The following is a 23,254-nucleotide window of genomic DNA, read 5'->3' on the forward strand; positions in this document are numbered from 1 at the left end:
TTCAAACTTAATATATGAGGTCATTATTTTTTTAAATTGTGCTTTACACGCCGAGCGTAAAGAGGTTTTCATTTTTATTATTCACTTAAGTGAGTGACCATAAGTATGCTTTTGTTGTGTAGATAAACTTTGCAATTAAAGGCCCTGTTTAAGAGTGAGAGAAAGAAAGAGAGAGACAGAGGAGAAATACTTTTGTCGCCTATAAATATGTAGCGTTTTGGAATTTTAAAATGTTAAAGAAAGTTCTTTACCCTCTTTATTGAAGAAACGTTGAGTGGGTTTGAGTTGGAGGTTAAGAAAAGTGGGAGTACATCAATTTATTCATATCCGGAAGAAGTTGAGATTTTAATATTCTAACATTGTATTTTTAAGCACCAAAACATATGCTGTTTATTACCCTACAAAAGGGGCAGTTGAAAATATGCTTTAAAATGTTGAATAACTTTTCAGTACATGACTGCCTCTAAATCTTAATAGGTAACCATTGAAAGAAGGAGCTTTTTGGGATATTCTTTTGTTTTTTATTCAATCGTTTTTTTTTACTTTTTTGTAATTTGTATAATTCGTATGTTTTGGTAAGGCTCCTAAAAGTACACTATGACTTTATCATGAAGAGTATCACATTAAAGTAATGTATAGAGCAGAGATTAGACTTCAACCCATATGTAACTCTAGGTCATTTTGTGACTTGTATTTTGATTGCTACCACTTATGAAGATATTTCATATTTCGACTTGTCGAGATCGATATGGGGGCTGAGAAGTATAAAAGCTCCTTATGGTCTATCTGATTGTACTAGCTGCTAATTTAAGGTAGAAGTTGCGACAGACAAAACACTCTAGTGGGAATCGAGTCAACGACTTCCGTTAGGGTATTCCAAGCTCGCTACTAACTCAGCTACTGAGCCTCTTGTTTAACTATTAGTTTGCATTTGTTTGTAACACCAAGAAGGAAGAGAGGTAGACCCATTGATAAGTCTATCGATCGACTCTGCATTACTTTCTGATTCGATTTAGCTATGTCCGTCTGTTCGTCCGTTTGTTAATTTGTGTACAAACCACAGGTCGCAATTTTCATCTGACCGTCTTCAAATTTGGCATACATTTTTTTTGGCGTAGAGACGAGCCCTATTGAAATTGGAAAAAATCTGTTCAGATTGGATATAACTCCCATATATATGTTCGTCAGATTTTAAGTAATTTGCAATAATGTTGTCATTTTTCAACCGTAGTTATTACAGTTTGAACATATTCGCTCGAAATTTTATACGGATTGTTTAATAACCCATCTGAAAACATCCGCCGAGGTCCACCAAATTGGTTCAGAATTAGACATAGCTCTCACTTTGTACTTATAGGGTAGGTGTGGGGTATTATACAGTCGGCACCGGTAGTTTAGCCCTTACTAATCCTGGGAACATTTGTAAAACTTTGTATGCATGCCAACAAAAAGAGTAATTTTACGACCCCTCGTTGAAATTCGACTATAAAAACGCCACTTATCGTTGTGACAACATTCATTAGTATGAAATTTATTTTTATCAACTATGAAATTTATTTTTATTAATTTCCTATAATTTTTTTTATTTCAGCGCGCTTCTCAAATACGTTCCATGCCTTTTACCGGCGATTCATCGGATGACTCCAGCGATGGTGAAGATCATGCCGTTATGCTTACCCACAATTCACACAATTCATCGAGTACAGACAATACGGAAACCTCAACTTCCGGTAGTGCTTCCAGTCCTTCGAAAAGTTGTAAAACTTCATCATCCCTAAGTCCGGCAAAACGTAGCGGTTCTGAAAGTCCTAAAAACACCAAAGCAAGAGGTATGTTTTTCGAGATCAACCCCGCCAGCAGCCAGGAAATTTTTTTTATGCCCCTTTTCCTCATGTTGCTCTTATACCATCATATTCTGTCTCTATCTCTATTTGTAATATTTTTTCCAATAATTGCCTGCGTAGTTAATGATTTGTTGGTAGAGAACCCAAATGAAACATCCAATTGTGTATATGTACCTGTTTATGTACATATATATATATATATAGAATAGACTGGATAATGGTAAACAACCTGAATAAAAAAAGCTAAATACAATCCCGAATGAAGTTTGTTTATTATCTACTATCCTTGATTATGTCCTAGTTTTGTGTTAATCCTTAAATTATGTTAATAAAATAAATGCCTGTAAATATGCTTTGGTTTTTTAATCATTTTATTTTTTAAAATTTTTTATCGTAACATGCCATATTGCATGGAAAACTTGAACTTAACAACCCCTTTAACGAAATTCACTTTTTCCATAAAAAAATGTTTCGGGCAATATGACAGCCCAAAAGTCGGCCAGAACGCCAATTGGTCTTTATGACCTTTTTTATACCCACCACCGTAAGATAGGGGGTATATTCATTTAGTCATTCCGTTTGCAACACATCGAAATATCAATTTCCGATCTTACAAAGTATATATATTTCGGATCGTCGCAAAATTCTAAAACGATTTAACGATGTCCGTGTGTCTGTCCGTCTATCCGTCTGTACGTCCGTCTGTTGTAATCACTCTAGAGCCTTCAAAAATTGAGATATTGAGCTGAAATTTGGCACACATACGTCTTTTTGATGCACGCTCGTTAAGTTCTTGAACGGGCCAAATCGGACCATATTTGGATATAGCTGCTATATAGACCGACTTTCCGGTAAAGGGTCTAATGCCCATAAATGCTATATTTTTTCCGATCCGATTTCGCTGAAATTTAAAACAGTGAGTAGTTTTAGGCCTCCCGACATCTGACCCAAATATGGTCCATATCGGACTATAGTTATATATAGCTGCCATATATACCGATCTGTCGATAAAGGGTCTGAAGCCCATACAAGTTTTATTTATCACCCGATTTCGCTGAAATTTGAAACAGAGGGTTATCTTTAGCCTACTGATATCTGACCTAAATATGGATCAAATCGGACTATATTTAGATCGATTTCCCGATTAAGGGTCTGAAGCCCATAAAAGCCTTATTTTTTAATCGATTTCGCTGAAATTTGAAACATTGAGTAGTTTTACGACTCCCAAATGTGGTTCGGATCGGACTTTATTTAGATATAGCTGCCATATAAACCGATCCGATAAAGGGTCTGAAGCCCATAAAATCACTATTTATTACCTGATTTCGCTGAAATTTGAAACAGTGGGTAGCCTTAGTTCTCCTGATATCCGTCCCAAATATGGTTCGAATCGGACTATATTTAGGTAAGCCGCCACACAGACCGATATGCCGACAAAAAGGGTCCGAAGCGAATAAAAGCTTTATTTTTTATCTGATTTCTCTGAAATTTGAAACATTAAGTAGTTTTAGGCCAGCTGCCATCCGACCCAAATATGGTAAAGATCGGACTATGTTTTAATATAGCTGTCACATAGACCGATATGCCGATTAAGGGTCTGAAGCTCATAAAAGCTTAATTTATTACCAGATTTTGTTGAAATTTGAAATATCCGAAAGGGGGTTTTCATATATACCCGAGGTGGTGGGCATCCAAAGTTCGGCCCGGCCGAACTTAATGCAATTTTACTTGTTTTTTATTAAAATAATAAAACCAAATTCTAATAATATTTTGGGATTTCTATCATCCTTGTTATTGGTCGTTATGTCCGCTTGTATGCAGGTCACAACGCCCGAAGAAAAATTAGTCGTTATGACCTCCTGAAAAGCGGACGTTGGGCGTTATGACCGGTCACCGTGTTCTGCATCGTCTGCCACTTTTTGCACTTCATAAATTTACGTATTAGAAGAACATTTGCCTATTCAAGTTAGGTATTTCCGGAAGTAACAATAACCGGTTAACATTTGGTTCACGTATTAGTAAAAGGTTGCCGTGACCCCTTTATCTCCACATTCGTACTTCGGGTAAAAGTCGCTGGTCCACCTGTCTCGGCTCTCATTCAGCCACCTTTGTCGCCATATCTTGATAGTCTGTTCTATTTCGGACCATGTATGTTCTGTTTGGACCTCTCTCTCTTATCTGGGGTTGCACTTCGCGGTGTAGAGTTTGACGTACTCTGTAGCCTGTGAGTTTAGGGCGCCATTGCATCTATGACAAGAGCAGCAGGATCCGCCACCGTGTGGTAAGATGATATAACTCTTAGAGGCGCAGTCTTCTGTACTGAAAGTAGGAATGTCGACGTCAGTATCCGGGCCGTAGCGCAGAGGTTAGCACGTCCGCCAATGACGCTTAACGTCTGGGTTCGAATCCTGGCGAGAACATCAAAAAAATGTCAGCGGTGGTTATCCCCTCCTAATGCTGGCGACATTTGCGAGGAACTGTACCATTTGGTATGGCAGCCAACTAAAAACTTCTCCGCAAAGATGGTGTCGCACAGCGGCATGCCGCTCGGACTCCACTATAAAAAGGAGCACCCTTATCATTGAGCTAAAACTGGGATCGGTCATCATTCATTGATATGTGGGAAGTTTGCCCCTGTTCCTAAGATTCGCCATCAGTAAGCTGATTTGCGGCGCTACCTTCGTGGCCTGTATCCTCGCATGCCGAACTTATTCTGCATAGGTAAGCTTTGTGAAGACCACCGTGGCGCCGAGGTAGCATGTTCGCCGAACGCCAGGGTTAAAATACCGGTGTTAATATCAGAATAAATTGTCAGCGGTGGTTATCCCACTTCTTTAACAAGTGGTGCCACCCTCCGACACGACGCACAATGGGATAGAGCAGAAGAAAACTAGTAAAAAATATGCTGTGTGAGCATGGGTAGAGATATATCTTTGAAATTCGAAATGGTTAGAGCTGAGGTGTAAGCGAGATCATGTGAACAATTTTAAGGGCCTAGGTTGTTTGTCACCTCGGTATTTCGAAAATTTGATGGGATTGCCAAATCGTCGTTAGGTTCGTTCTCACACTGCATATGTTTTACTAGTTTTTTCGATTTTCTCCCTTTGTTCGTCGTTCGGACTCAGTCATTAAAATAAGGTTACCTATCATTGAGGTTGAGCACACATTGATATGTGAGAATATGTTCCTCAATGGAATATTCGTAATTTTTTTATCCTGTAGAATACCTAGATGACCGATGTCTTAGGTTAGGTTAGGTTTAAGTGGCTGTCTGCCATTAGACTAACTTAGACGTTTTCGTCCATTGTGATACCACAGGAACAGAAGAAAGAAGATGCCTTCTAGTTCCTACCGTTGAACCATCTAGATGGCTTTAAAAAGCCCAATATCTTGCGAATGTTCACATCCGCTAAATCAGACGGTAACCAAATGTGAAACTCCTTCCAACTGCTTCCACACACACAGAAGGTGTTCTATAGTCTCTTCGATGTCCTCACAGCTTGTTCAAAAGTCGTTGCTGGCAACCTTGAGTCTGTCAGCATGTTTTCCGATTAAACAGTGATCTGTCATGACGGACACAATGATTGAGACGTCTGTTCTAGCTAATGACAGCAAAGCAGTGGACCTCTTCAAGTTTTTTACATTGGTTTTACACTGAATTAGACATAAAATACAAGAAACAAAGCTTAAAATCTAATATCACAATTGTTTTACAATATTCTTTAGAAATTAGTTAAGATGTGTAAATTTTTGACAATATCGATGGTGCACCATGGGTACCGCAGATTCGCCCGGCTCAATTTAGCCAGTTTTTTACTTGTTGTACCCCTAATGCGTCTGAAAATCGTGTGCAAACCAATTGCTGCTAATTGTAGAATTTTTTAAACTTGTCTAGTCCTTTTTTTGTTGTTTTGAATTTAGTCACTATTATTAATTGTTTTTTTTTTTCAATTATTTGATAATGTTCCTACTTAGTACTCATTAGTTCCCCAAAGCGCCTAGTAAATAACCACTATCCTATCCAAAGCAAACTTCTTTAAACTACAAACTAAAAAATAACTGAAATACTAAACAAAACTATTTAAATTTTAACATCCAACACTACACATTTTCCATTTCCCTTACAATGCACGTCACTCACTCTGCTCTCTCTGTCGCCCGAAAACAAACGTCTCTTAAACAAAATGATTCAAAATCCAACGATTCCTTAACAATAACAAAATAAACTCCTACTCCCCCCTCAAAATCTGTATATGCACACTCTGTAAATAGTGAATCGTAACTCACATTACCCTCCTCAATATTACAAACATTCAGATCATCATCTGCGTCACGATCAACAACATCATAATAATCATCATAATCATCGCAATCAAAGTCCTAGTCCAAAACTCCAACATCGTAAACTATTACAACAACAACAACACCTACAGTCACACAACAACCCCACAAATGTCCAACATCATCACACAATGCCCCTACCCCATAATCATCTAAATCCCAATCATAATTCCCATTTGAGTTCAAATAATACGGTTGCGCTCATGCGCAAATCACCGTCACAAACCAATCCAGCACAATATCAGAGAAACTCGTCGTCTGCCAACAATCATCATCTACGTATCCCTCATCCAATGCGTGGCACAGTAATTTCAGATATTTCCTTTGAATCAGGCCTATCCGATGATTATGCTCTACCACCAGATGCTGTGTCGGAGTCAACATGTCCCATGGATGCTAGTATGCCATCGCTGCTAATGCGACAATCGTATGTGGATTCGCCCAGCAAGAAATTGGAATCGTTGGAAAAGGTGAGTAAAAAAATGATATGGAAAATTTTTTCGAAATTTTATTTCTGTAAAGAAAAAAATTTGTTCTGATTTTTCTACGAATTTTGTGTAACAATTTGAATTCTATGGGAAATTTTTCAAAAATTTCCTTTCAGGACGAAATTTTTAAATTTCATTGCTAAGGGAAATTTTCAAAAACTTTCTTTCTGTAGAGAATTTTGTCACAATTTTATTTCTATTGGAAATTTTGCCAGTTTAGGAAAATTTATCAAAAATGTTATTCCTATAGGAAATGACTGGCCCACACAAATGTCGTCAGCATTAGGAGGGGATAGTCACTGCTTTACATTTTTTATGTTCTTGCCAGGGCGGACATGCCAACCTCTGGGCGGACATGCTAACCTCTGCGCTACGGTGGCATCCAAATATGTTCAAAGGGAAAATTTTTTCAAATTGTTTTTTTTTTTCTAATGGAAATTTTGTCAACATTTTACTTCTATGGGGAATTTGTCAAATTTCATTTCTTTGAACCTACCCCCAAGGGGTATTTTTTATTTTTATTTTTTTTTTATTTCTACGAGAAATTTTGACTAAATTAAGTTTTTTTGGAAATTTGCCAAAATTTAATTTTTTTGAGCATTTTACAAAATTTCCATTTAATGGGAATTTTTGTCGAAATTTCCCTCCAGGGAGAAATTTTGCTTCCATAGGGAATTTTCTGAAAATTTCCTATTATCCCTCAGATCCTGAAACGATACTTGAAAGGCTAAGGGAATGTAATCCCAATCTTTCAACCACCAATGGAAGATTGGTAGATTAGATGATGCTGATGATGACCGGAGACATGCAGTATTCGTATAAAACTCCGGCTGTCTCGCAGACCTCAACAAGTCTGAAGGGGGGGTTGTATCTTACGGATTCAACAAGATATTGCCCACACCGCAAGTGCCCAATGTCCTAAGGAAGAGTGGTTACACAGCTCATCATGACAAGTTCTAACCAATCTTGTGAAGATTAACTCCTAGTGGAGTCAGAAGACGAGGCTTACACAATAGTGTTGGAAATTCTGAATCCTGACTATTGTCCGGTTTCTACAGATAAATCTCCACCATTGTAAGGCCGCTTGGGCGGCACTAAAGGTCCTCCTGATGGCTGTGGGATTTGACGTGGTTCTTATCGAGGAACCATGGGTGTGTGGAGGAATGGTTCGTGGACTAAGAATTCCGGGTTCTCGCAGATCCTGTATTCTTGCAAAGGGTAGTCTAAATGTTTTTCTTCTTCCGTCGCTAAGCACTGAAGATTTAGTAGTAGCCAGCCTTGAAATAGACAAGGCTCATAACTGGCTGGCTTCCCTATATATGGCACACGATTCAGAGATGCCGTCTTCAGACCTTAAGTCACTGGTTGAAGCTGCTTCTGTAGGGAAGAAAAGTCTCGTTTTCTGAAGATTTTCTTTTGATAGAAAATTTTATCAAAATTTCCTTCTAGCAGTACAATTTTTCAAAATATATTTCAAAATTTCACCTTATTAGGACATTTTCTGACGATTTTCCTTTAATAGGAAATTTTATCAAAATTTCTTACTGACAGGAAATTTATCCAAAATTGCCCTTTTATGAGAAATTTTTCAAAATTTCCTTTATATGGGCAATTTTCTCAAAATTTTCTTTAATTTTTATGGGAAATCTTCTAGAAATTTCACTTCTACAAAAATTTTGTTAAAATTTACCTCCAGGGAAAAAATTTGCTTTTGTAGAGAATTTTTTGAAAATTTCCTTTTAAAGGACTTTTCATGTAAATTTTCTTTTAATAGGAATTTTTCTGTAAATTTCTCTTTGATAGGAAACTTTCTGTATATTTTCTGGAGATTTCTCTTTGATAGGAAATTTTATCAAAATTTCCTTCTAACAGGAACAATTTTTTTTTTCAAAATGTCCCGATTAAGCGATATTTTTTAATTTCCTTTCTATGGGAAATTTTCATAAAGTTTCCTTCATTTTATGGGAAATTTTCTAAAAATTTAATTTTTATAGGAAATTTTGTAAAATTTTTTCTCCAGTGTGAAATTTTGCTTTTGTAGATAATTTTCTGACAATTTTCCTTTAAAGGACATTTAATGTAAATTACCTTTTGATAGGAAATTTTCTGTAAATTAACTTTTCATAGGAAATTTTCTGAATATTTCCCTTTGATAGGAAATTTTCTGAATATTTCCCTTTGATAGGAAATTTTGACAAAATTTCCTTCTAACAGGAATTTTTTTTCAAATATCCCTTTTTGGGAATTTTTTTTTTCAAAATTTCCTTTTTAAGAGAAATTTTCTCAAATGGGAAATTTTGTGGAAATTGCTTCTACATTTTGCTTCTACGGTGAATTTTCTGATAATTTCGTTTTAAAAGTGATTTCATGTACATTTTTTTCTGTAAATTTCTTTTCGATGGGAAATTTTTTGAAGATTTCCTTTTGATAGGAAATTTTACCAAAATTTCTTTCTAACAGGATTTTTTTTTCAAAATATGGGAAATTTTTTCAAAATTTCTTTTTTAAGGAAAATTTTCTCAAAATTTTCTTTAATTTTTATAGGAAAGTTTCTAGAAATTTAATTACTTCGGAGAATTTTGTCAAAGTTTTTAATCCACAATAAAGTTTCTAAATAATTAATTTCTATAGGGAAAGTAAAAAATTCCCTTCATGGTGAAATACTAACTACTAAATTTCCCATTAACATTCCATTACGGAATAGGGGATACTTCGCTCATATCAATGAGTGCAGTCCGATGAAAGTTTAAGCTCAATAATAAGGGGCCTCTTTTTGTATGCCGAGTCCGAACGGCGTGTCGCATAGCGATACCACTTGGTGGAGAAGATTTAACATGACAGGATACCTCACAAATGTTGCCAGCATTTGTAAGGGGAAGACCACCTCTGAAAATTTTTCTACGGGAATTTCCGTTAAAATGTTTAATCCACAAAAAAGTTTTAAAAAAAATGCGTTTCTATGGGAACTGTAAAAAATTCCCTTCAAGGGGAAATACTGTCAAAAATTCCCTTTAAAGGGAAATTTTTTGGCAACCATTCGATTTTGCAACTTCACTTATCTTGGAATTTCCTTCGATAGGAACTGTTTTCAAAATTTCCTTTGATAGGAAATTTTATCAAAATTTCCTTGTGGTAGTATTTGTGTTTCAAAATCTCCTTTCTACGGGAAATTTGCTTAAAATTTCTCTCCTTTTTACAATTTTTATCCCTTTTTTTCCTAGGCTGGCCATTTGGCGAAATTAGGTGGCAAACTGAAAACATGGCGCAAACGTTGGTTTGTTTTGAAAAATGGCACCCTCACCTATTGGAAGAGTCAACACGATGTCAATCGTAAGCCTCAGGGACAGATAATGCTGGACGAGGCCTGTCGCATTAGCAAAGCAGAGGGAGCATCAACTTTCGAAATTGATACAGGTAAAAAGGTCTATTATCTCACTGCCGATTCAAATGCCACCATGGATGATTGGATACGAGTATTGCAAAATGTGCAAAGGAGAAATGCCACTAAACTGCTGCTAAGTAGAGAAGATCAGAAGCCTACACTGCAAGGATGGGTAACCAAGGTTAAAAATGGTCATGCCAAGAAATGTTGGTGTGTGCTATTGGGAAAAATGTTTTTGTATTTCAAAGCGCCCAATGAGACGGTAAGTCACAGAAAGAAATTTAAGAAGAAAAATTTTTAATTTTGTTTGTATTATTCTTTTAAGAATCCCTTGGGTCAAATCAATATGCGTGATGCTCGTGTGGAAGAAGTGGAACATGTTTCTGATTCCGACTCCGAAGAACGTGAGGATCCCCAAAGTCAAGCCCATTTAACAGTGGCCATTTATCCAGCCCACCAAGGCCCCACATATTTGATATTGCCCGGCAAGGCGGAAAGAGATAACTGGTTGTATAATCTTACGGTGGTGTCGGGTGGTGGACCCAGTGCTGGCACACAATATGAGCAATTGGTGCAAAAACTCATGGAAACCGATGGAGATCCTAGTAAGTGATTGAAGGGCCCAATAAAAAAACAAAATTTAATTTTCCTTTTACACTTCCTTACAGATTGTGTTATTTGGCGTCATCCTATTTTACTACACACCAAAGATACCATTACCGCTCCCATGTGTACTTTACACACTGAAGCCATGCATCCGGAAGCCATTAAACTATTTAAGGTTGTTTCACTAAATAACTTAAATTTCTTTTGAAGACTTACAGCTAACCTTTTTGTTTTCTCTCTTTTATTTTCTTTAGAGCATTCAGTTGTTCATGTCTGTGGCCGTCAATCAACCTGGCATCGATTATCATGTGGTCTTGGCCCAAAATGCTTTACAACATTGCCTGGATATGCCCGAATTACATTCGGAAATGATTTGCATTTTAATCAAACAAACATCCCGGCACACGGGCCAAAAGCTTAGTGTTGGCGTCCAGGTAAACAAGAAACTGGGCAAGCAGACGCGCGTAAGTTTTTTAAGTTGCAAATTGCTTTTGGTTTTTCATTTACGTTTAGTTTGTTTTTAGAATTTAGTTTTTGTCTTGCTTTAGTTGGTGCCGAATACACCAAACCAAACCTAGTTTAGAATTTTCCGTTTTAGAGAAACCACATTAAATAACCCAACAATCCAACTACATACCAAACAAACACATAGAACACCTCCACCTCATTGGTAGTTGTAAAGCGCCCAGAAAACGATGGATGTGGCCTTGTACACTATTAGATACTATATTTTTGCACGCCCAAACACAAGGCAGGAAATGAAAAATTAAAAAAAAAATAGTTTAGAGATAGGAAAATTATGTTAAAGGTTAGGGAACTGAGTGCTTTATACCTAAAAAACCATAACCAAATGAGGTAATCAATTATAATTCTGTAAATCAGTTCCACTTTTGGCATACAGGTAATACTGTATCACTTACATTTCAGCAGACGTAATGAAAGATATGCAATCTTAGTAACACTAGTTATACTCATATTGTCTGCAATTGAACTTCCGCTATGCTGCTTATCATCTAATATCATAATGAAGTTAGGATTAGCATCATACTTTTACTTAAATTGGCTATGTCAGAACATTTGTCTCCTTAGCCCAACATAGAATAGCGTTCCATGCGCCTCGATCTTCTTCGCTCTTCTAAAATCTATGACGCCAAGTTTCTCACCATAAGTTGTATATTTCTTTCTTATAAGTTTAAGAGAGATATAGCAATATCACGAGATGATGTACAATACCCACTTGTACTGTGCTAAGTTGCCATATTCGTTTAACCATGTCGATAACGATTTCTGATATCAGGTATCAGTTTCGTTCATGAAATTTTCTAATGGCTAAAGCTTTTCTGGTGAGCGCCTAGCCTAACTCCAGAGCCATTTCTACGCCTATTATAGTGAATTTACTAAGCGAACAGTTTAATTGTACTTTAATGAACGACATTGCCCAACTTTTATCAAGAGGATTGGAGTAGCTGTAACCGCAAAAGACGTTGTATGAGATATTCATTTTCTCTGCAGTAGTTTTGAGTGGCTAGGAGAGTTGATGATAGGAGATGAAGATATGAGATGTAAATGTTCCAAAATTTAGGAAATAAGTGTGGTACAGCTTGCTGCAGATTTGGAAGAGATGAGCAGTCCTTTGTTCGGAATAATCCTGAATCAATTTTCGAACAGAGATGCAGTGGGTAGTTCGAAAAATCCTTGTGAGTTGGAAACTGCTGTAGCTCCCTTATATTTGCGAATTTCGAAGATCCGAAAGCATCCCTGAATTTGAAATTCAAAGAGGAATCATTTGATCGAAACGTTTTCTCAAAATTTCCACTTTGATATTTTTTTGCATATTTCGAGCAAGGGGTTAACCCATCAAAATGCTCAATTTTCGAAGCCCCAAAATTTTTTGAGTTGAGGACACAGAATTAAGGTTCGTGACGTGAAAATACAAATTAACCCAATCCCCAGTCTGTTTCTTCGAAAAACAAGCTCAAAATCATAGTTTTATTGTGCTGAAGTTCGAAAAATCCATGCGAGTTCAATACTGCTGTAGCTACCTCATATTTGCGAATTTCGAAGATCCGAAGGCATTGCTGGATTTGGAATTCCACGAGGAATCATTTGGTCGAATCGAATCATTTTCGAAGCCCCAACATTTTTTGAGTTGGAGGCACAGAATTAAGGTTCGTGGCGTGAAAATAAATTAACCCAATCCCCAGTCTGTTTCTCAGAAAAACAAGCTCAAAATCACAGTTTTATTGTGCTGAAGTTCGAAAAATCCAAAATTTTCCATGAGGAATGATTTCGAAATTCCATGAGGAATGATTTGGTCAAATGGTTTCCTTAAAATTTTCACTTTGATATTTTTTTTGCATTTTTCAAGCAAGGGGTTAGCCCATTAAAATTTTCAATTTTCGAAGCCCCAACATTTTTTGAGTTGAGGACACAGAATTAAGGTTCGTGGCGTGAAAATACAAATTAAACCAATCCCCAGTCTGTTTCTCAGAAAAACAAGCTCAAAATCACAGTTTTATTGTGCTGAAGTTCGAAAAATCCAAAATTTTCATTTTCCAAAGTCCCAAAATTTTTTGAGTTGAGTACACAGAATTAAGGATCGTGGCGTAAAAAATAATATTTTAGCCAATCCCCAGCCTTTTTCTCCGGAAAACAAGCTCAAAATCACAGTTTTATTGTGCTGAGATTCAAATAATTCATGTGAATTTCGAAGATCCCAAAGCATCCCTGGATTTGAAATTCCTTGAGGAATCATTTAATCGAAACGTTTCCTTAAAATATTCACTTTGATATTTTTTAAAAATTTTCGAGCATGTGGTTGGTTAAAATTACATTTGGATATTGCGAACTGTAAAAACTGGGAGATGTTAACTTAGTAATAATCTTTTTTTCTTCGAAATTACGTCCGTCTACAATTAGACTCTATTGCAAGAGATGAAATATGCCATTTAGTTCCCACTGCCTGATTTAAAGTTTCTTCCCACTATGTAGAAACTTTAAATCGGGCAAAATAAACTTTAAAATTATCTTGACTAGGTATACAGCTTAACTGTTTGTACAGTTTTCAAACTCATTCATCCAAAGATCTCCTTCAAATACAAACGTCTGCTTGCAGAACATTGTCTAAAAATTGAATGTAGTAACATTATTACAATTAAAATAACCTCCAATATAAAAGGTAATGTTTCAAATTTTCACATGTATAGTGGACTACTCTTTGGCAAACACAATTTCTTTACAATAATGGTCATACTTTTAACTATTCTATAAATCTCGACTATTCTACAAAACAATTTCTAGCTTACAAAATTCTAAAAGTTATCCAAAAACTGCATCAATTGATTAATATCCGAACAGATTCTTCATTGGATAAAAATATTAAAATAATATAAGTTTTACCTTATAAAAGTTCCCATCAATGTCGCTTTGTCTCCTTTTTTTCCATACAACAAACCTCGCTTAGCTTCAGATTGCAGCTTCTTTTTCCGCCTTCAGTATTATAATAGCCTACACTATACTGTTCATTACTGTAAACAACACCAGCTATAGTTACCTATAAAACTTTAGTGTATTGCATGATCTATTTATTAATGTCTACTAATCTCAAATATACATATACATAGAATACACATAATACATTTTCCATCAATTATATCATAAGAAACCTGAAGTAAGAGTATATATCAGGGATTCAAGTCACACATTGCAAATTTTTATCAAAAAACCCAAAAAATTAAGCAAACTATTGTCAAAAACGCAAAAATGGATATTGTCAAAAACAAATAAAAAAAGTAGTCACGTTCCCTATATATGGCACACGATTCAAAGATGCCGCCTTCAAGCCTTAGGTAGCTTGTTGATGTCGCTTCTGCAGGGAAAAAGAGCCTCATTGTAGGAAGTGATGCTAATGCGCATAACAAGATATGGGGAATTTCGGAGGTCAACGAAAGAGGTGAGCTGCTTATCGAATATATTATAAGTTGCAATCTGGCGATTTGTAATAAAGGAGATAAACCGATCTTTATTACCTTTGTATCGGAAAACATAAGCGGAAGGATATGCGACTGGGAAGTGTTGACCACAGCTTCTCTGATCATCGTTATATTAGTTTCCTCCTTGGAGCAAATACTGCAGAAGTGGTCCCTCGGCTAAACAGAAAAAAGGCAGATTGGGCACACATTCCGAACACATTTCGGAACACATTTTGCACGACTATCCCTTCTAGACCAGAAAAGGAAGTGGAAACTGCAGAGGACATAGACATAATAGTCAAGCAGATCACGAAGGCCCTGCATGACTCCCTTATGTCATCATGTCCTAGTGCCAATCCAAGGGGCAAACAGTAACCGCCATGGTGGACCACAAAACTGTTTGGTCTAAGGAAGGGCTCCAGAAAACTCTTCGACAGGGCGAAAGCCACAAGAGCACCACACGATTGGGATGTCTTTAAGGCAGAGCTAAGAAAATACAAGGGCGAGCTGAGAAAGGCTTAAAACGAATCCTGGGTGGAATAGTCCATCTTCGTGCAGGATACATCTGAGGCCTCTAGGCTAAGGAAGATTCTGTCCTCTAGACCTATTGCGGTGGGATATATTCAGAAGTCAGAGAATGTATGGACAGCGTCTAGTGAGGAAACACAAGAACTACTCGGTAATATAAACTACCCGGGAAACTCCAACGATCAAAGCACAGTGGGAGAAAATAAAAACAAATAGTAAAAAATATGCCGCGTGAGAACGAGTTGAGATATCTCTTCGACGGCTAGAGCTGAGGTGTTAGCGAGATCATGTGCAAAATTTCAAGGCCCTAGGTTGTCTGGGCGACTTTTGGCAGGCACCTATTTTCATTTTTATGCAAGATTTGGATTCCTGACAAAATTTACCACGACCTTGCCGCTAAAAGTGTCCACATCTGACTATTCAGTTAAAAGTTATACGGTTTGGAAGGAAATCATCCATTAAAATGAAAATCGGACCACAAATGCATTCGTAAATTGTTAAATACGGAGCCAATCTCAGCCAAAATTTCAACAAAAAAAATTAAAACTCGTATATCCCCAAAACCAGCAGAGATGTTGTACAAGCAGACTTTTAAATACTCAGCAAAAAAAGAATTTTGAATGAAGATGTGACAATCAGAAGAAGATTTGGCAATCAGAACAATTTTTCGAAATACCGAGGAGACCAATTTTTGAGGCCTGCCAAAAGACGCCCGGACAACCTAGGGCCTTGACACACAATCTCGCTCAGCTCTAACCGTTTAAAATTTCAAAAAGACATCTCAACCCGTTCTCACACGTCATATTTTTAACTAGTTTTTTTTTCGATTTCCTCCCACTGTGCAACGTGGCGTCAGAAAAGGTTGTCACTGGTATGCATTCGTCGGATGTTATTGGGAAAATGGTGTCTGAGTCGAAAATCCTCAGGGAGGTGTACTGCCTGCTCTACTCTGGAATATAGCCATTAACCATATATTATTGTCACTGGAAGAAAAATTTGTAAAAGTGGTAGCGTATGCTGATGACGTGGCAACCGAAATTGATCTAGGCCTAAATCCGTGCAATACAAAAGTAGTTATTTTCAGCAGGAGATATAAGTTGCCTACAGTAACACCTGCCTCCTTGGGAGAAGAGAATGTTGCATTCACTGAAAGCCTAAAATACCTGGGTGTTTTACTGGACAGGAAATTGAACTTCAAATCAAGGTTTGCATTGCTTGAAAATTTTTCAATGTAAAGCGAAGTTATTTTTGCTTTGCTGCCTCTATTTAGAAGTCAGCAATTCAAACCCTGCTTCAAATCCAATATTTTGGAAAGGGCAAGTAAAGCAACTCTTACCTTATACACCTGTAAGAGAGCTATTGACAAAATTTGGGGGTTTAAACCGCAAGTCATGCACTGGGTATATACTGCAGCTGTCTGAACTATAATGATATATGGTTGTTGTTGTTGTTGTTGCCACATTTTCATGTGGAGGTGGCGATCCTCGTCAAGCTCCTGTAGATGAGCAAGCTCGTTGCGATCCAAAGGACCAATCGCCGCGGGAACATGCTAGCCATTGGTTATTTAAAGGCGCAAATAACCCGCCTTGTCATATCGAGCATCATAGGCACTCATTATTTGTGCAAGACCCGGTGTCGCCCAGCTTCTACCTGAGACTCTCCGCTCGATACCGCTGCAGCTACTCAGTATGGAGCATTCCATTATCCGCAACCTGTGGACGCGCCCCGTATCTCGCAGCTAAGCTTCTTGTGACAGCACTGAACATCACACTGATCGAACTTCATTGTTCCAGCCTGTGTGGTGCCCACAGCTATCTCGTGCCGGGATGCTATATGGTGTTGTGGTCTGGTGGACGACGTATGATGATGACACCATATGTTGCACTGAATTTAATGTTAAATCGAATGCCCCTGGACATTGTGCCTAGACAAATTGCTACGACCACTGCCGTGAGGCTAAGGGAGCTTTCTCTTTGGTCTTGTAGCGGCTATAGACAATGTGTTATCCTAGATACAATGTCCAATGTTCAAGGAAGTGTGAACATTGCCTGAGCCGCTTTTTGATAAAAAGGACTGCGACACTATTCCTGATAGAAACAATTGGAAATACATGTCCGTGGAAATAGAAATTACATAGACTTCTATACGGATGGTTAGGGGTGTACTCTGAAGGTGGGCTTAGGGGTGTACTCTGAAGAACTTGAACTGGTCATGTCGAAAAGGTTACCCTACCACTGCTGTCTGTATCAAGCGGAGATTATTGCAATTAAAGAAGTGGTGGAAAGACTAATATGTAATGTCATAAAGACGATTGACATAAATATATTCTAAGACAGCGATTAAATCCCTGGAGAATGTATTTCTGAATTCAAAAACCGCCCTCGACTGTCGCAGATCTTTCAACGATATGGCTGTACAATTCAAAATTCACCTGTTTTGGATGTCGGAAATTGAAAAGCGAACGAGCTTGCGAGACTAGAAACTGATCTCCAGATTAAACTTCTTTTTTTGTACAACGACTTCTCCTTTGACATTCAACATATGTGCCAAATATGATTTGAATCGGTCATAACCTGGTATAGCTCCCATATAAACTGATGTGGCGATATCACTTCTTGAACCCCTATAGGGCACAATTCTTTTCCGATTTGGCAGAAATTTTGCACAAAAACTTCCACTATAGTCTCCAACATTCAAACCAGTCCATAACCTGATATGTCTCCAATAGCATGACAATCATGTTATGTACTATCCCATGTTTGCCTATAAAGAGATACCGGACAAAGACAAATTGACAAATGCGATCCATGGTGGAGGGTTTATAAGATACGGCCTGGACGAACTTATCATGCTTTTACTTGTCTATATTATAAGATTATCCTTACTAATATTGGGTTGCCCAAAAAGTAATTGCGGATTTTTCATATAGTCGGCGTTGACAAATTTTTTCACAGCTTGTGACTCTGTAATTGCATTCTTTCTTCTGTCAGTTATCAGCTTTAGAAAGCTTTTAGCTTGCTTTAGAAAAAAAGTGTAAACAAAGTATATTTGATTAAAGTTCATTCTAAGTTTTATTAAAAATGCATTTACTTTCTTTTAAAAAATCCGCAATTACTTTTTGGGCAACCCAATATATGCCTAGTGGTGGTTTTTGGTATATAAATATTCCATACATGCCTAACTTGGTTTTATGTGCATTTAAGAATAACAGCCAAAACTTTTTAATAATTTATATTATATTTATACACTTAATACACCATGAATACACTCCAAACACCAGCTTTTCCCACTTAGTAAAACTAAAAGCCTACTGACATTTTGAACTTGTCTTTACCACAAATCAAATCATACATAAAAATCATAACATTGAAACTAACAACAAATCAAATCACAAAAAAAAATTCTATACATAGATTTTTATAGAAAAGTTTTTAAAACAAACAAATATTGAATATATCAATTAAACAAAATTGTACACGTACATACATGTAATTGCTGTAAATTTCAAAACTTCTTCTCCTTCTACTATTTAAACAGTCTTTAAAAACAAACAGTGTGTGAACTAGCTTAGATGTATATGATATGAAAAAAATATCTCTCTATATAAATATACTTAGCTTTTTCAGCTTTATATACCATTAAAAAAATAGTCATCATACAATAATACAATTTTCTTTCCTCTTTATGTACAAAAAAAAACATATTTAACAACTATGACAAAAATCTAGACAAAATTGTATGCCCTTATGCTCACACAAGAAGTTTTATTAATCATTTTTCTTAAAAAAAAAAAATCAAAGAATTTTTCTCAGTGCATTTTTTTAAATTTTTGTTATTATTTTCTATTAACATTTTGGCGCTTTTTCCATTTTATTTGTCGTATGGTTTTTTTTGATATTCTGTTGTTTTGTGAATATTCCATTACTTGCAAATGACAAACAAAACTGTGCCCAAAAAAATAAATATTGTCCAATAATCGTTCGTCTAGCAAAATATACACTGTAAAAAATTGTTATTCAAAATTTCCAACTAGAAAACAAAATTTTAATGCACATTTTCCCATTCTTTTTCATTTCTTTGGCCTATTCTTGTTTTTTTTTACAAACTTTTTGTATCTACTTTATTCCAAACCAAATTGGGGAAAAAAAATCAAATAACCAACCATCCGCATTGGAAACTTATTGAAACTTGAAAATCTTCCAAACTCCCTTTGAATGTCTGGGAAAACATTCCAAAATCCAAAAACAATATCCCTACAAAACAAATTGAAAATGAAAATTTACAGCAACTACTACTATGTGCCACGCAAAGTCTATTTGCCTGTGATACTCAGCAAAGTGGTAATGCTCAAGCAAATGGCAGTTCACCAACATCCTTGCAGGTATTACAAAAAGGAGTTGAATTTAGTTTTTAAGTATACGTAAATAACCAAAGCTAACCAATAATGAAAAAAAAACAGCATGTTTGAAATTTGTTATCTGTAAACAATCAAATGTTATGAAACCTTTTTTTAAGCTTTTTCTATGGTTTTTTGTACTTCTGTTTTCTAGGCTCCTGTACCTCCCCCCATAATAGACTGCAAATCCAATCCTCCCGCCTATTCCTTCGTCCAGGGCTGGCAACTTTTAGCCTTAGCTGTTTCTTTATTTGTGCCCAAGTCCAGCCGTTTATTGTGGTATTTAAAATTACATTTATCTCGCAATGCTGATACAAAAACCGAAACTGGCAAATATGCTGCCTACTGTGAACGAGCTTTGGAGAGAACCCTGAAAAATGGGGGTCGCGAAACAAAACCCTCACGCATGGAAGTCTTATCGATATTATTGAAGAATCCTTATCATCACTCATTGCCCCATGCCATACCAGTACATATGATGAACTCAACTTATCAGGTAAGTAAAGGAGAGAGGAAAGATCTTTCCGGGAAATTTTTTCCGAAGACAAAATCCTTTAAAATCCAACATTTTATAAAATTTCTCAAAAAAAAGAATGAGCTCGTAGTCCTATGTGTCTCGTTATAACACCGAAAGCTATACTGACCTCATTCTTACTTGCTTTCATTTATAGCCTCGTCCTCTCACAATTCGCAACTGACTCATAGGATTTTCATCGTCCTGCTGACCGTTTTGCTGCGGGCGTTCTTCGCTCACCCCTTTTACACGGACCGCGTCGACCAGAAAGGCTTCGGGCTAACAAAGTTCGTTGACCGCAGTCCTCTGATCTTCACTGCTAAATCGCCTGCTCATTATCTCCCCCTTACTCCGCTATGGCCCAAAACCCAAAAAATGCGGAACGTTCCATTCCCAGACTGTTCGTGAAGTTACCGTTTTGGTGGTTGTTACCCTGATGGCGAGTTAACTGTCCGTAAACACTCGACGTCGTCGCGTTAACACCACACCACCTCACACATTCCGTGATCGCCCGTATCTGCGTATTATGGCCAGGCATTCGAAAGCGGATCTCAGTATCTGTATTCTCAATAGAGACCTCCAGGCGCACTCTGTCGTCTATCTTTGATCCCTCTGTGTAGCATGAACTTCCAGATGGCAATACCAGAGTTCTGTCTCTTCTAATCTGTGCTGCTGGCAGCAGTGCCCCGCATTTGGAATTGGTTTTCTGTTTGTAATGGCATGTAGCTGTACATTGATCGCTAGACCGTTATTAGTGAACTGTGTAAGATCCTTCGACAAACTGCCATTTATACCACTCTTCCGATTTAAGGTTTTGCGGCCATTGCAAATGCAAATTTTGCCCATGAACATTCCACTAAGGAACAGGGGCAAACTTCTCACATATCAATGAGTGTAGTCCGATTCAAGTTTAAACACAATGATAAGGGGCCTCCTTTTTACAGCCGAGTCCGAACGGCGTGCCGCAATCCGACACCTCTTTGGAGGGAAGTTTTGCATGGCATAGCACCTCACAAATCTTGTCAGCATTAGGAGGGGAAAACCACCGCTGAAAATTTTTTCTGATGGTCTTGCCAGGATTCGAACTCAGGGTTTCAGCGTCATAGGCGGACATGCTTACCTTTGTGCTACGGCCCTTACGGCTATTAAAGGGACATTGTTACCCGATTTCGCTGAAATTTCGCACAATGAGTTGTGTTAGACATCTCGCCGTGCGTGCGAAGTTTGGTTCAGATTGGTTTATACTTGGATAGATCCACCATATAGGTCGATCTCCCGATTAAAGGTCTTTCACTCATAAATGGCGTATTTATTCTGATTTTGCTGAAATCTAGTTCAGTGGGTTGTATTAGACCCCTACACAACCTTCCCGAATATTTCACAGATAAGACTATATTTGGATATAATTGCCTTAGAGACCAATCTCCCGTTATAATACCTTCAACAGTGAATTGAGGTAAACCCTCGGCATACCTGTCGACTTTGGTCCGGATCGGTCCATATTCCAAAATTTTTTTGGCGGGTCAGGATGGGAAAATGCATGTGACGTGTACATCACTCGCCTTATGCCGAACTCCGTTATCAACAGTACCGGCTAAAAACCCACCCTGTGTTACCTATGGGGATTAATTCCACCTCGGAAACGCTTTCGCATTTTTTCGAGGTAGATCCCATATCTGGTAATTATCCATATCGTTATTGTGTCTGCGTGCAGACCTCCGCATTCATACTCTACGCCGCTGCGTCCAGGTCAACCTTCTTCCTTCTGACCCAGTGCAGATATTAATCTGACATACACCTAAGCTAGTAATCGGCTTGTTGTGTGCCTTAAAATCTGAAAAGTAACCTCGAAAAAGAAAATTTTAAGTAAGGAGTTCCATGTTACAAAACCCTTAATTGTTTTCCATATAACTCCCCTAAGAGGTTCATGTCTGGTATAGTGTCCCCACCTAAGTGCTGGTATCTATTAGACGCGAAAGCCGGGCTATGACAAGGGAAATGCTCCAACATCTCATCATCTTCCCCACACGCACTACACATGCTATCACTTGCCGCACCGATTTTGCATAAGTGAGCTCGTAGTCCTATGTGCCCCGTTATGACACCAAAAGCTATACTGACCTCCTTCTCGTCCTCTCACGATCTGGACCACCCCATACGATTTCCGACATCCTACCGACTATTTCGCTGTTCCAACTCATCACCGCCTCCCAGTTCCACTCGTCTTCCAGCATTCTCTGGACTATTGTCCCAGACGAAACGCCAACAAATACTGTTTCCAATTCTCTGCGTCTTTCAACCCAGCGCTTGTATTGAAAAAATGTGTGTTCCACATAGTCTGCAACTTCTAGCTCCCTATAAATGCACCTGCTTGAGGAGAATTTGCCCATTCTATGCAGGTATTTCCGGAAGTAACCATGGCCCATCAACAGCTGTGTGACGTAATAGTTAACGTCGCCATTCTTCCTATCTCTCCACATCCGTACATCGGGTATTAATCGTTGCGTCCACCTGGCCCGATTCTCATTCGCTACATTTGTTGCAATCTCTCGATAGTCTCCTCTCGTATAATCCATTCAAATCTCACCCTGTTCTTTCTGGGTGTTGCACTTCGCGGCGTAGAGCCTGGCTCGCTCTACGGCCTGTAGGTCTATCAGAACCATTCCATAATCGGCCTGGAGTAGTGGTTCCTTTGCCTAGCCGTCTCTACTATCTCCACCACATCTACCATATTGCGATATAGCTCCTAAGGGTTTATAAATAATGAATTTTCACCCGACTTTGACGAAATCTGGTAATTATATATACCCGGGGTGGTGGGTAGCCAAAGATCGGGCCGGCCGAACTTATGCTGTTTTAAGTTGATGGTTGAAAAAAATCAATGTGGGGAAATATACTGCCCCCGCTCCGCCCGAAGAGGAGACGGGAAGATGAAGAGACATAAAAAATACAGGAAAAATAGGAATAGAATAAAGGCAAACGCCTATCCACAACGCCCTCATGCCGGAACGTAAGCCCACACTCACTTAATTATTCGCTTGTCAACTGCCAAGCATTGGTGCTCCACGTCTGCGCATGCATGACAGCGTATTGAAGATCTCATCGCGTCCCTCATCAAATCAAACACTCTGTACCGGTGATCTCCTCTACAATGCTCAGTGGTTTGACAAAAGGCACCTGTACG

At 37.8% G+C, this 23,254-nt stretch overlaps 1 protein-coding gene across 10 annotated transcripts in view; it reads left to right on the top strand.

The window, feature by feature from the left end:
- The window catches only part of LOC106091359 (uncharacterized protein CG43867), an 878,705-nt gene that overhangs the window by 852,632 nt on the left and 2,819 nt on the right, over nt 1–23,254 (top strand). For 7 of the 10 annotated variants that reach the window (XM_059367841.1, XM_059367847.1, XM_059367844.1 and 4 more), the window contains 8 exons: nt 1,592–1,829; nt 6,519–6,655; nt 9,895–10,317; nt 10,381–10,660; nt 10,724–10,836; nt 10,916–11,125; nt 19,446–19,541; nt 19,711–20,052. In XM_059367841.1, coding sequence (XP_059223824.1) covers nt 1,592–1,829; nt 6,519–6,655; nt 9,895–10,317; nt 10,381–10,660; nt 10,724–10,836; nt 10,916–11,125; nt 19,446–19,541; nt 19,711–20,052 — 1,839 coding nt within the window. Of the gene's footprint in view, nt 1–1,591; nt 1,853–6,277; nt 6,656–9,894; nt 10,318–10,380; nt 10,661–10,723; nt 10,837–10,915; nt 11,126–19,445; nt 19,542–19,710; nt 20,053–23,254 lie in introns of all 10 variants that reach the window. The other 3 variants (XM_059367850.1, XM_059367842.1, XM_059367843.1) reach the window with 3 other exon arrangements.

This window comes from Stomoxys calcitrans, chromosome 4, assembly GCF_963082655.1.
Source record: "Stomoxys calcitrans chromosome 4, idStoCalc2.1, whole genome shotgun sequence".
NCBI classification, from domain to species: Eukaryota; Metazoa; Arthropoda; class Insecta; order Diptera; family Muscidae; genus Stomoxys; species Stomoxys calcitrans.